General features: G+C 36.0%; 2 protein-coding genes across 3 annotated transcripts in view; both read right to left on the reverse strand.

The window, feature by feature from the left end:
- The window catches only part of RAD54B (RAD54 homolog B), a 94,960-nt gene that overhangs the window by 59,202 nt on the left and 19,971 nt on the right, over positions 1–15,787 (reverse strand). Inside the window, exon 4 of one of the 2 annotated variants that reach the window (XM_033202753.1) lies at positions 300–1,007. The exons of the other annotated variant lie outside the window; for it this stretch is intronic. Within the exon in view, the coding sequence (XP_033058644.1) occupies positions 958–1,007 (50 nt within the window). The 3' untranslated portion in view covers positions 300–957. Of the gene's footprint in view, positions 1–299; positions 1,008–15,787 lie in introns of those variants that run through there. 2 annotated transcript variants of the gene reach the window in all.
- On the reverse strand, positions 300–5,264 carry FSBP (fibrinogen silencer binding protein). Its single transcript, XM_033202752.1, has 2 exons — positions 4,816–5,264; positions 300–1,007 (listed from the first exon to the last, which is right to left on the reverse strand). The coding sequence occupies exons 1-2, from the start codon at positions 5,187–5,189 to the stop codon at positions 482–484; spliced, it is 900 nt and encodes a 299-aa protein (XP_033058643.1). The 5' UTR covers positions 5,190–5,264; the 3' UTR covers positions 300–481.

Genomic DNA, 15,787 nt, shown 5'->3' on the forward strand with positions numbered 1-15,787 from the left:
AATCCTAGGATTTACTCCTTCAAAAGATAAAAGCATAAAAACCAATGTCATACAGACAAGCTTCTTGGTATTAGGTTAGTATAGCTCCTAAATTAGACTGACTTAAAAATCTCTAATTATAGCTTTCAAAGTTCTAACTAAAAATGTTAAAAAAAAAAAAAAAAGACTCAGAACTTTGAAAGAATATGTGTTTGTTTATGTATTTGTGTATATCTTAGTGATCAGAATAAAACATCTTTTGTAAGGTCAACAATTAAACTTAGGGGGGAAAAAAAAGAAGACAATAAAAACTATAACCATGCCAACCAACCGGTAAATTTTAATATCTCAAAATAAAATAATTAGAAAATTATATCAAAAAAGTTTTTCCATAATAGAGATTAACATTTTTCAAGAACGTGTATTTTGTTTCAGGATATTCCCAAATTAAAGTAATTTGGCCAAAATCAAAATTATCAAACTGCAAGATTGAAAAAAAAACTTAGAGACTGTTATATTCAGGTAGATCATGCCGTAAGCGAATTGCTTTCAGCTTCTCCACTTCAATTTTTGCTCTTAGTAGCTCTTCCTCTAGCTGCTGCCTTCTTTTCAATCCATCCCTCTTCTCCTGAACATACAATCCAAAATTTTTTTGATTTTCTAAAATTATCTGATGCTCCTCTTTCAACATTTGCAGGATCTGAGGATCATACCCTAATAGTGACCTAAAGTGTTCACCACTCTCATGCCGAAAAAAATCATCTCTCCTTGGAATAGAAGATGGAGACGATGTCATTCTCATATCAACAGAGGAAAGTGAAGGCGACAAGGATCTTTCCATAACATGTACTAATTCATGTTCTTCTCTTTGCTCTAAAGTATCACTCTGTTGAGAATTTAAAACCAGTGGAGGAGGTGGTTTAATGTCTTCTTCTTGCTTCACCTCCACTGTAATAGCAACAGGATGGTGATCCAACATTACCTGTAGTGAACTGGTACCAGCCTGTGCCTCCTCATCCAAGTTTGCACTATAGCACACAAAAAAGCATTATAATATGTAAATCAAATGAAAAAAAGAGTATATTTATAGCATAATTTTATATTTAATATACATTAATTATGAGGCTTTAAAACTATAAAGTTACAAAACAAAAAAAATCTTAACACTTGAAATACATTAAAGTGACTAAGATTGGGATTTCAATAATATATACTTAAAGATCTCCCCCATCCTTAACTTTAAAATTGTACTTTTAAGGGGCAGGAAATTACAAATATTATAGAAGGCCAATGAAGAAAACAACAAAGAAAAGTCAGTTTTAATGTTGTCAAACAGACCTCAATCTTTCCCACAACCCTAAGGTTTTTAAATGGTGTAAAGAGCCATTAATGCATTCTCAGTCTTATTATCCCCATACCTTAGCCCTAGACTTCCTGCTTCTGCTCTCCTGGACTGATCTTAAAACCACCAAGGCCCATAACTTCTAAGAGGACAGTGAAAGGCCACCTATGGGAGGTACTATTTCTGCATTTGCCCAAAAAATAAAACATAAAGATTGTATATGGCTTTGGGATATGCTCAACTACTGGAGGTTATCCTTTCTTATTTCAGATGCTTTTATCTGATAGGAAAAACTTCCCTTTTACCTATCCTGAACCGCATGACTCAATTGCTCTTTAAGTCTTTCAATCACTGGTCAGGTAAAGTTCACAAGAGCAACGGTTTTAATCCATAACTGCATACTCAGTACCTAGTAGGTACTGTACTTAGAACCTAGGAGGTGCTCATTATGTGTTGAATGACTAAAAAGAACAAACTAAATGATTTTTTTAATGAAACATTTTTAATGGCCTATACAGATATATTAAAGATTTATTAAATTTACACATAATTTCCACCAACTATGCATTCCTAATGGAGACAACTACAGCTTTAGCATAATTTAAACTTTAATATAACAAGTTATGATATTATTATAAATGTAATAAACCTTAAAATTGTTTTATAAACATAATTTTATGTATAGTGTGAAGCCGTGAATTAAGAATATCTGCTCCTTGAGGTTTTTTTTTTAATTTATGCTTCTGCCTAATTTAAAAATAAAAGTTATAAAGGGAAATTAGATTATTGAACATTAATGGAAATATTTTATTTAATATTATTTAGAGAAGATTTTACATATAAGAAACATAATTAAAAGAATACATTCTACATGGATGACTAAAATGCTGGAACAAGTTCAAGTAGAATGCATAGATTAAAACTACTCATACATTACTTATTAATGGCATTAAATTGCCAGAAATATCAGATATTTATCTAAGAGACAAAATGAAACATATACATAGTATGTAATAAAAAAACTATTTGTAGATTATATAAATTCATTTTTGTTCTTGTCTCTGTATCATTTGATGATTTCCAAAAACAAAACAATTAATTATAAATGTAATTCAAAGTAGCAAGCTCTGCTTCTATTAATAGCTCTGCTAAAACCTGGAATGGGAAAAGGTTAAAATTGCATATGAAAATTAAGTTTTTAAAATCACATAATTACTATTTCAAATTAGTATGTAAAATAAGAGTATAAACATAGACATTATACTCCCAAGTAAATTAAAAATACGCCTTATATCTGGAACATTCCATTCCATTTTAGCTAAAACATTACAACTAAGGCATAACAATGTAAAATGGGAGAAAAAAAGCTTTAGAGCAGGTCACAAAAATGACAGAGAAGGACTTGAGAATCAGAACTCTGAAGATCAGTTTACAAAAACACAAAATAAAAACTGATATTAGGAAGAAGTAAAAATAAAGACATAAGTCAATGTGAGTTACCGAAATAAATAGCCTTACAAAACAGGTATATATTTTTAAGTATTTTAAACAAAGCAAACACTTGTATTTTCCTTATTAAAAAGGAAGAGTTTGGTAAGATTAACAGGCATATTTATGTAGAAGTATAGTTAAGATTATAGAATAATTATAAACTTCTGAGATTATTAAGATTCAAGGATGATGTCAATCAAATAAATATAAGTACATTAAATATATAGATTAAAGAAAGCTAACACAGATAAAATGTCAATGTAGACACAGTAACACAAGAATTTAAGAGGGATGTTTCTCATATTCTTCCCTTTAAAATCTAACAAATTGGTATTATTTAAGTCATAGGTATAGAAACGCACAAATCAACTCATTTTTATCAGAGAAATGTTGATATCCCAAAACATTTTTTTGTGTGTGAATATTGTAAACATACACACACAAATGGTCAAAATGTAACCAGATACTTGTATATTTATATATTGTTTCTCTTCTATACTCACTGTATTTTGAAAATATGCAAATAACTAAAATTACAGTTTCTACATGTAGTTTTCAAATTATAAAAACCTATACCTACTAACCAAAGGGTACAGTTTTATACCTGCAATGCAAAAAACATTTTTCTCCATGGTTCAAGGGGGAGAAAATTCTGCATAAGTAGCACAGTATAAAACAATTTTACTGTGTAGTTTTCTGGATATCCAGCTATTGGGATTTCATCATTTGTCATCACAGTGAACATTTTAACCAGTGGCCCCAAGAATTAATCCACTGTGCATTCATGTCCTGGATTCCCACTGGTGGTATTTTTTTACTGTGCTATCAAAGTAGAAATAAGCAGTATCTGGTAAGAAGCTAGGCTCAAAAATACTTTCCTAGTAAATCACCAAAATAACATATGCATTTGGCTACAAAGTGGTTTTTTTCTGTTTCTCTCCTAGTTTCAAAGGGATTTCACAGTAATCAATAATTTGCTTATATAATGCCTCTTCCACCAATAGAAAAGCACATTGTGTAAAGCTTTGTGTGAAAGTCTCCTCAAACTAACAAGGAGTTTACAATTTGTTTAAATTACTCTAAATGGTTCAGAATAAGAATAGCTGCCATTTTTATATTTTGCCAGAGGTTACAATCTGAATTAGTGGCAAGATAATACTTTTGAAAATTCCAAGGCAAATAGTTAGATAGAACACAAGTTCAACCAAAAAAATTGCTTCTAACTCTAAAATAACCCAGTTGCTCTTAGGGGTATTTTAAAATTCATAATTTGATATCCTTGCAAAGCAGTAAGAGAAAGCTTACTCTTTCCTATATGATCCAAGATCAAAGTGAAACTAGACCATTAAGGAATAAAAACAAAAAAAAAACTTTTAATTTTATTAAGTAAACTGAATCCCTAATTAGGCATTAACTCCCTTTAGTTGCATTCATCTTTAAATGTGTTAGAAAAATAATTTAAACTGTCTTCATATACACAATCATGCCATTAACAAGTTTACTTATTGATTTTAGTTGTATTTGTTAGTTAACACATATTCAGTAAGTGTAGACAATGACAATTCATAAAAAAGCAAAGGTTCCATTTCTCTAGAAACTGCTAACTCTATATAAATTTTATATAAAATTGAAAATTCCAGTGAAATGTAATATTAAAAGAGAAAAAAAGTATCTCTCAGAAGCAAACTAAATAATTTAATTTTAAAGCTTCAAAAGTTTATGAAGTGATGTCACAAATTTCATCCCACTTATTCCTCCCTAACCTTTACTTTTAGAAACTACAGGAGGGAAGGGGGAGGGGAAGACAGTAAAAAGTAGCTTAAATGCAGCAGAAAAATTCCTCATAGCCTCACTTTTCTCTTTTTAAAAAATGCAAAACAAAGACACTATTCATTGCTCCCGTTGTGGGGATGCTTACTATGCATATCTCTATCACGACTAAGCCAAAGCCCAATAGATAGGAGGCGCCATAATTTTCCATAACAAAACAAAATAAAGCTTACCTTTGTATGTGGTTCCTGTCTCTTACCAGGCAAAAACTGGAAATCTGGGGAATCATCTCCATAACTTTCTTGGTTGGCTCAGAAATATTGCTTTTAAAATCTGATTGGGTATCTTTTTGCTGCAATAGCTCCTGTTTGGCATATTCTTTGAGCCTTTTGTAAAGGGTGCGTAGGCCCTGTGCTGTTCGAGGAGGGCGGTCTACTCCAATTGCATTATAGTTAACTGCTATGATATCCCAACATCTATTCTTTTCCACTATTACTGAATGTTTATTAGTGTGTTCTTCGAGAATTTTCACATATGGCTTCACAAGCTTTAGCAAATCAAGCTTTTCAGATAAGGTAAAATTGGAAGATCTAGCCTTTCCTACCATTGTTCTTTTCAAATTAAGTAGGCAGTTTCTGAAACCACCATGCAGCCTTCAGCTCTGCTCAGCTCTTTTCACAAACAGAAAAAGATCAGGCTTAACTAGGCTAGCCTCATTTAGGCCCACGCCTACAGGGGAGGGTTTATTAAAATTCCTCCAGCTTAAGCTGACGCAGGTTCAGGAAATCTGCTTAAGCCAAGCCTGACCTACATAAAGCTTCTCACTGAAGAAGACAGGAAGGCACAAGCAAAACACACTTGTGTATAAAGGGAACAGCTCGAGACAGGATTTAATACACAAAGGTCTAGAGATAAGCATGGAACACAGCTAAAAATTAGCTAATTTAGTGAGAATATCAAATTTCACACGTATGCCTAGCTGACAGACTGAACTGCATTGCAGTATCACTTTAATAAAAACAAAAGAGGAACTGTTTTGTGCTATTTATTTGCAAATCCAGTAGACAGAAAACTAAAAGATATGAGTGGTGAATGCAGTAATTCCTAACAGAGCCTCTCATCACTGTTTCTGAGCTGAGTGTTCTCCCTTACAAAATCTGCATAATGCTGGACCTGCTGTCAATCAGGAATTGCATATCCCCTAGCTAGTTAGGTTACACCCAGACCCAGACTCCACGGTAAAGCTAAGCTTCTCCTTCATTTTACAGTCTACATTAGCCTCTGCATATTTTTTTCAGTTAAGAAAAAATTTTTATATAACATTCAATCTAAAAATCAGGTAAAAATCATGTTTTTAGAGCAATGGATTATTCTAGCCGTAATGTATGTGAATATGCTAGCCTGCCTTATCATGTGTAAAAAATCACTATTCATGGTGAGAAACAGTCTCCACACACGAAATCGCATTTGCTATTATAATAGAGCCAGATTTTTTATTTAGCTATATTCACACAATTTGGACTATGAAAGGAAACAGCTAGTATAGCCATTTTCAAGGCCACCAGTTTCAGTACTTAGAATATATTTGTTAACCCCAGTATGAAAATATGTGATACATAATAATGTAAGCAAGACAAACCTATTTTCTCACAATATACATGTTTTTCCAGATAGGGGAATAAATTAGAACATACTTGAACATAGTTCTATCCAATCAAACTATTACTGAACAACTGCGAAGTATTAAGAGGTGGGAAAAATAAATTTTTTAAAATTACTGACCACATATATAAATGCTCCCAGGCACTGTGCAAGACCCAATGAAATCAAAAGTGAATCTAGATACAGCACCTACCCAGGGAACTGTATTTCCACAGAAATGCTATAAATTCTCAATTATCTTGTTTTTCATTATTTTAACAACGGAGAAGCAAATTAAATTTCCTGAGCTCTCATTGCGAGCCAACGTGTTAAAAGCTTTAAATGTATTATCTTTCAGAAAACAGTGAAAGATTGCTGGATGTTCTATGGAATGCTAGGTGTTGTCTGGTATACCCTACTGAGTAATTTGATTCCATAATAGTTCTAGCCTTTCATTGTCTTTGAGCAGTTTTACAGCTCTGTAAATTGTAGAAATCAGTAATGCAAATGATTCTTGTCCATAGAGATGCAAAAAGAAAATCGACCTGCCCCAACAACGACTGGACCACAGGTACTCAAAATCATTCTAGCCTTTTCTGAGCTTTTAGAATATTAAAAGAGAACCACAGAAAGAACACAGGGTATATACTTTATTTAGATAATTATTGTTTTTTTCAGAAGAAATACAGGTATTACAGAACACAGGGTATATACTTTAGATAATTATTTGTGTTATTTTCAGAAGAAATACAGGTATTAAGAATAAAATACTACTAAAATATGAGAAAATGTTCAATCTCACTAGTTATCAGGGAAATGTATACTAAAAATGATTTTCATTCATAGATTGGCAACATTTTTTAAGACTTAAAATGCCAAGAGTGAGGCCGGGCTTGGTGGCACATGGGTAATCCCACAGTTTTGAGAGGCCAAGGATCGCCTGAGCACAGGAGTTCAAGACCAGACTGGGCAACATGGAGAAACTCTGTGACTACAAAAAATACAAAAATCATCCGGGTGTGGTGGCATGTGCCTGTAGTTCCAGCTATTTGGGAACCTGAGGTGGAAGGATCACTTGAGCCCAAGAGATTAAGGCTGCAGTAAGCCATGATCATGCCACTGCACTCTAGCCTGGGTGACAGAGCGAGAGACCCTGCCTCAAAAAAATAAAAAAAGGAAACTCCAAGAGTGGATAAGGATAGAAGGGAAAGAGTACTCTTCTGTACCATTGAAGGGAGTGTAAAATGACATTTTGGATGGTGATCTGGGAGTATCTACTAATATTTTACATGAGTAGGAAATCTTCTAAAATTGTGGTAATTTTATGTCTCAGAATCTACCTTAGAAAAATACTCAAAATGCACACAACAGCAATGAAGCATTCTATGTAGTTGCATAGAGTGGAAGCAATCTAAAAGCACATCAGTTGGAGTTAAAAGCATACAATACATCCATATCATGGTCTACTCCAGGCAGCATTAAAATGAAAGAAGCAGATCATAGTGTATTTGAATATATCATGCTGTTAACAAAAAGAGTCAAACTCTGTATAAAATATGTTTAGAGATTTATTCTGAGCCAAATATGAGTGACCATGGCCCAAGACACAGCCCTCAGGTGGCCCTGAGAACATGTGCCAAGGTGGTCGGGATACAGCTTAGTTTTACATATTTTAGGGAGGCATCAACCAAATACATTTAAGAAATACATTGGTTTGGTTCAGAAAAGCGGGACAACTCAAGGCGGGGTGGGAGTGGGGTGGGGTTCCAGGCTATAAACGTTTTCTGGTTTATAATTGGTTGAGTTTATCTGAAGACCTGGGATCAACAGAAAGGAAATGTATGTTCAGGTTAAGATAAAGGATTGTAGGCACCAAGTTTTATTGTGCAGAGGACGCTCTCAGATAGCAGACTTCAGAGAGAGCAGGTTTTATACTGTTTATTATTAGACCTAAAAGGGTGCCTGGCTCTTAGTTGATTATCTCCTGGATCTAGAAAGGAAGGAAGGAAAACAAGGGGAAAGTAGATTATCTATAGAATGTGGATTTTTCCCACAAGGTATGGCTTTGCAGGACCATTTCAAGATACAGGAGAGAAACATGTTTTGGGGTAAAATATTTTTATTTTCTTCCATGTTACGCCAGAGTCAGACTGGAAAGTAAGTCATGATATACAGGGTTAAATAAAACCCATCTGATGAGAATGTATGGTTTATAGAGCATGATTCCTCAGACCCCTTAGATAGGAATTTGGGCAAGATTAAAAAAAAAAAAAAAATCAGAGCTTAGTCCTCAATGCAGACAGCACAAATTAGTGATAACCTATGTAAACTGTAATTGATGATTAATCTGAAATATTTATTACTGTTTTGATTATATTACAATAAAATTATCTTCCAGTTTGAAAATAGAATGGACAAGTTTTTAATTTAAAAAGAAGCTATACTACTGATGCAGAATTGAGTAGAAAATACTGTGCAGGGCTTTCTAAAGCAGACTATGAAAAGGTGACATGGATATAGTTGTTAAAAACATTACAAATATGTGTGTAAATGCTATGAATCACTGCCAGTTTATGGAACTGGTGAAAGAAATTGAATAATTTTTTTGTTCTTTGCCAATGCTCGTTGGTGTAGTCATAGAGTTTTATGAAGAATCATTGTGCTGTCTAAGAGTAAAAAACTCAAACTGTTTTTCCTCTGCTCTCACACCACAACAATCAACATGGAAGACTTGTGTGACCAAATGTGTGGGAGTTCCTCCCCACATACCAAGCAAGAAATAAGTTCTGCAGTGGAGAGTAGCCAGGTACCCTCTAATTCAACTCCAACACTATCTACCAGGAGATAGTGTTAGATCTCAAAGATTAAGAGCTCAGTACCACAAACCCCACGGCCCCACCAGTCACAAGTCTGGGCATCCAGAACATCTCACCGAAAAGCTTCAAGTTGGGGTTCCCACAATCCCCTCTGGGTTCTATTAGTTTGCTAGAGTGGTCACAGAACTCCAGAAACATGCTTACCAGTTTATTATAAAGGATATTACAAAGGATACAAATGAACAGCCAGATATAAGAGATGCACAGGGCGAGTTATGGCGGAAGGGACACAAAGTTTCCATGCCCATCCCAGGCACAACCCCCAGAAACCTCCACTTGTTCAGCTATCTCGAAGCTCTACAAACACAGGGCTTTTGGGCTTTTTACGAAAGCTTCATTACATAGGCATGAGTGGTTAAATCATTGGCCACTAGTGATCAATTTAACCCTCAGTATCTCTCCTCTCCCCAGAGACAGGGATGAGGCTGAACATTCCACCCCTCTAATGGTGCCTTGGTCTTTCAGGTAACCAACTCACATCCTGAAACTACCTAGGGGCTGTCAGCCATCAATCAATCACTAGCATACAAACAGACATTACTTTGGAGGTCCTAAGGATTTTAGGAGTTGTATACCAGGGAAATGGGGTCAAAGGCCAAATATATTTTCCACAATATCACATATTATTAACTTCAGTTGGAGATTTTTGTGAAACAAAATGCTTACAAAACAGTCAATAAACAAAGGCAAAAAAAATCAACCTAAGTGTCCATCAATGCATATACACAATGGAATATTATTTAGTTATAAAAAATGAAATCCTGTCATTTATAGCAACATGGATGGAACTGGAGGACATTATGTTAAGTGAAATAAGCCAAGCACAGAAAGACAAATACCATATGTTCTCTTTCACATGTGGGAGCTAAAAGGGTGAATCTCATGGAAGTAGAGACTTGATTAGTGGTGGCCAGAGGCTGGGAAGGAGAGGTAGGGATTAACAGAGGTTGGTTAATGGGTACAAAAGTACAGTTAAGCCTGGCACAGTGGCTCATGCCTGTAATCCCAGCACTTTGGGAGGCCAAGGTGGGCAGATCACAAGGTCAGGAGATCAAGACTATCCTGGCTAACATGGTGAAACCCCGTCTCTACTACTAAAAATACAAAAAATTAGCCAGGCGTAGTGGCAGGCGCCTGTAGTCCCAACTACTCAGGAGGCCGAGGCAGGAGAATGGTGTGAACCCGGGAGGCAGAGCTTGCAGTGAGCTGAGATCGCACCACCACACTCCAGCCTGGGCAACAGAGCAAGACTCTGTATCAAAAAAAAAAAAAAAAGTACAGTTAAATAGAAAGAATAAGATCTAGTGTTCAGTAATATAATATGGTGACTACAGTTAACAACAATTTATTGTATAGTTCAAAATAGAAGAATTGGGATGTTCCTAACATAAAAAATGTTTGAGGTGATAGATGTCCTAACTACTCTTGTAAAAGAAAATTAAAATCTTAAGACCCCAAACTCATTATACCAAAGAGAAAGTTAAACCTAGAAAATTAGTCACACAATGCGTTTCCTTCCTCCTCTTCCCCCCAGAGCTATAATTTCACAACCCTGTGTCATAGCATTACATGTTAAGTTAGGGTCCCGCAACGGGAAAAGGACATATACCTCCCTCACAAATTTCTCACAAGAAAATCCCTTCCTAGTCACTAAACCTTTCAGGGTACATACCCACCCACCTATAAAACCAGCACATGCCAATTGTAACCTTGGGTGTGCAACCTAAGTTTAACTCTTAAAACTGAGTTCTATTAAATCTCACACTGACAATGTCAATTACAAGCTTACCTTCTTAGGTACAGAACAGAGACAAGACAAAAAATCACTCCTTCGATCATGTCTTTTGCAGGGACAAGGATGGAGTTGGAAGCCATTATCCTCAGCAAACTAATTCAGGAACAGAAGACCAAATATCGCATGTTCTCACTTATAAGTGGGAGCTGAATGATGAGAACGCATGGACACGCTGTGGGGAACAACACACACTGGGGCCTATAGGGATGGTCGGGAGAGCATCAGGAAGAATAACTAATGGATGTTGGCTTAATACCTACGTGATGGGATGATCTGTGCAGCAAACCACCAGAGCACACGTTTACCTATGTTAACAAACCTGCATACCCTGCATGTGTACCCCTGAACTTGAAATAAAAGTTTAAAAATAATAATAATAGTAATAACCCAAGGGAACAAAATGAAATTATTAAAAAAAAAAAAAAATCACTCCTTTGGCTACCCCGAGATGGATGCATAACTGACTCTTTCCTCTACTCCATCTTTTCAAATGTTTACCTTACCTTATGTAAAACACAGATTTACTGAGCACTAATTAGAGCCTCACAAAAATGTAACCATTTGTCTCACTGCCTCTCTTACCTTCCTTTGTCCCTTCTGCTTGCTCTTTATTCTTCAATACTGAGTTCCAGAAACCCTCTTTTGGAAAGCACAGGTTAACAGACGCTCCTGTGACTTGTGTTTTTCCCAGGTGCATCCTTAAACTTTGGCTTAATAAACCTCTATAGATTGAGTCACATTTTTGGTTAATACACACTGATTTGATCGTTACACATTGTATGCATATATCAAAATATCACATGCACCCCCAAAATATGTACAACTATTATGTATCAATAAATAATAAAAATAAACTGTAAAAATAAAAAATATACAAGTTTACCCATTTTTTGGGTCTTCATTTACTTATGAAGGCTCTTGCATCATATAAAATGTATATTAAATAAATTTTATGCTTATGAGATACAGTAGAAAAATGGATGTAGAATACAGATACCTTAATGAATAAAACATAAATGTCCAACATACAAAGAACTCAACTTCACAAGTAAACAGGGAGACACAAATTAAAAGATAACAGTAGGTTTTCCTCATTCAATTGGCAAAAGTTAAAAAAGTTTAGTAACATGGGTTGAAGAAGTTGGGAAAATAAATTCTCTCATACACTAATGATGGCAATCATTTTGGAAGGCAACTTGGCAGACCATATTAAAGTGTAATGCAAACACATTATGATCTGACAATTCCTGAGAAATACTTGCATATGTTCACAAGACCACATGCACAAGGACGTTCACTACAGAGGTTTTAATAGTCAAAAGAACACTAAAAACAACCTAAATTAACTATGATGTATTCATACCATTGTATACTTTGCAGCAATTAAAAAGAATAAGGTTCTAAAATGAAAACAAAAAACATCCAAGGCAAACTAATGAGAACTGTAAATAATTCTTGGCAAACAACAACTCCATCCCAATTCTTGCTCTAAGAGCCTTGACCAACTAACTCTAGCATGGCTTCTAGTAGCCTAGCCCACCTCCACTCAGCCCTGGAATACCCAGCCTCCTTTTGAGCTCCAGTCTGGAGAAGTTCAGGGCTATCAAAAGAAGCTTACTGTTTATTCTAGCCAATACCTGACTATAGGCCCCTGACCTTCCTTTCTTAGAGCACTAACTAAGAAGAGTTTACAATTGTGAACTCTTCCTCTGTCCCTTTGCGATGTGTATGAATCTCCTGCAACTCAGCAGTGTCTTTCTCAAGAACCAGAAAGCCACTCCTTTGAAATGTAATCATCAGGAAGGTTTGGATCTCTGTGTCCCAGTCTCTGTGGGAAGACAGAATCCTAATTTTGATAACTGTCAGGTACCAGGCACACCTGACCCACTCACATTTACAGTGACCAACTATCTTAGCCTGGAGCTGCTATAACAAAGTATCATAAACTGGGTGGCTTATAAACAACACAAGTTTATTTCCATGGTTCTGGAAGCTAGGAAGCCCAAGATAAAAACACCAGCAGATTTGGTGTCTGGTAAGGGCCCATTTACTGGTTCTTAGATGGTGCCATCTCAGTATGTCGTCACAAGGCAGAAGGAGCAAATGAGATCTCTTGGGCCTTTTTTTTTTTTGAGACCGAGTCTCGCTCTGTTGCCTGGGCTGGAGTGCAGTGGCTGGATCTCAGCTCACTGCAAGCTCCGCCTCCTGGGTTTATGCCATTATCCTGCCTCAGCCTCCTGAGTAGCTGGGACTACAGGCGCCCACCACCTCGCCCTGCTAGATTTTTTTTTGTATTTTTTTAGTAGAGACGGGGTTTCACCATGTTAGCCAGGATGGTGTCGATCTGCTGACCTCGTGATCCGCCCGTCTCGGCCTCCCAAAGTGCTGGGATTACAGGCTTGAGCCACTGTGCCCGGGCTCTTGGGCCTATTTTAAAGAGTACTAATCGCATTCATGAGGGCTCCACTCTCATGACCTAATTACCTCCCAAAAGGCCCTACCTCCTAATATCACCACCTTTGGGGTTAGGATTTCAACATATAAATGTGGGGGAAACACAAACATTCAAACCACAGCACCAACCCTTTGTAATTTTCACTTTCCTGACTCTACTTGAGCCCTCAGTTGCTCCACTTTCCATACTCCCTCATTCTCCCTTTAAAAAGCCCAGTCACGACTGCACAAATCATGGAGCTCAGCTCTTTCCCCTATTGCCAGTAGTTACTGAATAAATTTTGTTTTTACCACTTTAATGTGTCTTGATTTTTTTATTCACGAGTGTCAAAGATAAAGCGGTAGGTAGATATATACTGAATAACACCATTTATTTGAAGCATTGCACCCACAATAACAGCTGAGTTATATCTGCAGTATTTTAGATATTTTTCTGAAGAGAATGTATTTAGGTACATTAATTATTCTTTTTTTTAAGAGATAGGACCTCACTATGTTGCCCAGTCTGATCTTGAACTCCTGGCCTGAAGCAATCCTCTCACCTCAGCCTCCCAAAGCTCTGGGATCATAGGCATGAGCCACCACACATAGGCTTAAGTACATTAATCTTAATGAATTGCATGAATTATTTTGAGGAAAACGTACTGATATCTGAAACTTGAGAATCCTTTTTTAAAATTAATATAGACTGATGGATAAATATATAATAAAGCACATATAGTAAAATTTTAATTGTAGACTTGAGATGGTAGGTTTATGGGTGTCCAATAAAAAATTCTTTCAACTTTTATAAAGATTTTTTAAAGTATCATAAAATGTCCAAAAATTATCATTAAAAAGAAAACATAGCAAGTAGTATATTTTAAACTCTAGCCATCAAAAATGTGCGAAGTTTGAACAAAGTTAAATTTATCAAATAAAACTTAGATAATTAGATGTAATAGTAAAGAATAATTGTGGGGTAGTTTTTCCACAAACTTTTTTTAAGGCACAAAAAGTAGTTATTACAGAAAATTTTTTCTATATTTCAGGAGGTAGTCCAAAAAAGTCCAGATAAGAATTATATGCCTTATTAATCTTTGTCTTCACCCAGTTCTCTGGCAAACAGAGCCTGATTAAAATGCTGATGTTTCACTTGAGAGGTGCATACACAGGGCATCAAGGGTGAAGAGAAGGTAAACTGAGGCAAGAAAATATATAAAGCAAGGGAAAGTGCTAGCTACCATTTTACAACAAGCTATAAAAATATATAGTAGGTCACTTAACAAATGCATCCACTTGGAGTACTCTTTGTGGAATGTCTCCTGATAGACTACAAAAAGAAATCATACCTCAGAGTAGTCCATGTGGAAAAAGAAATTTATCTGGCAGGTTCCTGCCTGTCTCCTATTTCCCACTGGTCAAAGTCCACCCTGAAGTACACTGCACTTCCATTTTGTGTCATCTGGCCTTCACAGATGCTTAGGATGCTACCTACAAGGATGTGGTATGGTATCATACCCAAGACTGGAAGTGGCAGGAGGAGCCAGACCCTCCCAGCGTATGGTTCATAAATTTAGCTACATGGTGGCCACCAAGGCATAGGGCCCTCATTCCTCAGATGAAGCAACTGGCTGGCCTCCAGTGGCAGCAGAAAATTCTATGAGGCAGATGGTGCCAAGGGACTCTGAAGAGGCATATAAGATTATGTTTGATATAATCACAATGCAACGTGAGAGGAAGATAAGACTTAAAAAAAAAATCTGCCACATAAAAATAGGGCAAAAACTAGGGTAAATCCAACCCCTAAGAGTTATTCTCAGTTACAGCATTTAAATATCTCACACTTCATCACTGTGCTTTGGTGGTGATATTCTGTGATGTTAAGCAGTCAAGATAATCAAAACCTGGGATTTAAGAACCTTGAAAACCCTCACAAAACTGAAGGAGTCAAATTATAAAATTTACTCCACCCATGCTATATGAATCACAGAACTACTCTATATAATCTAAATTTACATATATCTTCACAAAATAGCTCCCAGCTGTCTATTAAGGATCTCTGTTTGGCCAAGTCTTGTCCTTGGTGTAAAAATATGTTGAACTAAAGGAGCCTCTCTGTCTCAGAAGCTGGCCTGCCCTTTAGATGAATTCTGTATACTGAAAACATTGCTAAGCTACTCTTATTTATTTTAGCCATTCTTTCACTTAATCATTTTATCAGTATAGTTAACATTATGTTTGCTGGTGGTATCTCACAATATTCACTACACTGCTCACTCATTGTGTAGCAGCCAGAAAATTTGGGTGAAATAACTCTCACTTCTAAGGAAGGAGATGAAAAGTATGTGATTGTTTGGTACACTGAGGATTCTCAGAAACTAGTAAGGATTCCTCTTCAAGACGGCAAACTAGGACTGGGATTAGAAAAAAACCCTGGTCACAGGAAAGGGGTCAGTA

The sequence above is a fragment of the Trachypithecus francoisi genome, unplaced genomic scaffold (genome assembly GCF_009764315.1).
Source record: "Trachypithecus francoisi isolate TF-2019V2 unplaced genomic scaffold, Tfra_2.0 Lachesis_group7, whole genome shotgun sequence".
Lineage (NCBI taxonomy): Eukaryota > Metazoa > Chordata > Mammalia > Primates > Cercopithecidae > Trachypithecus > Trachypithecus francoisi.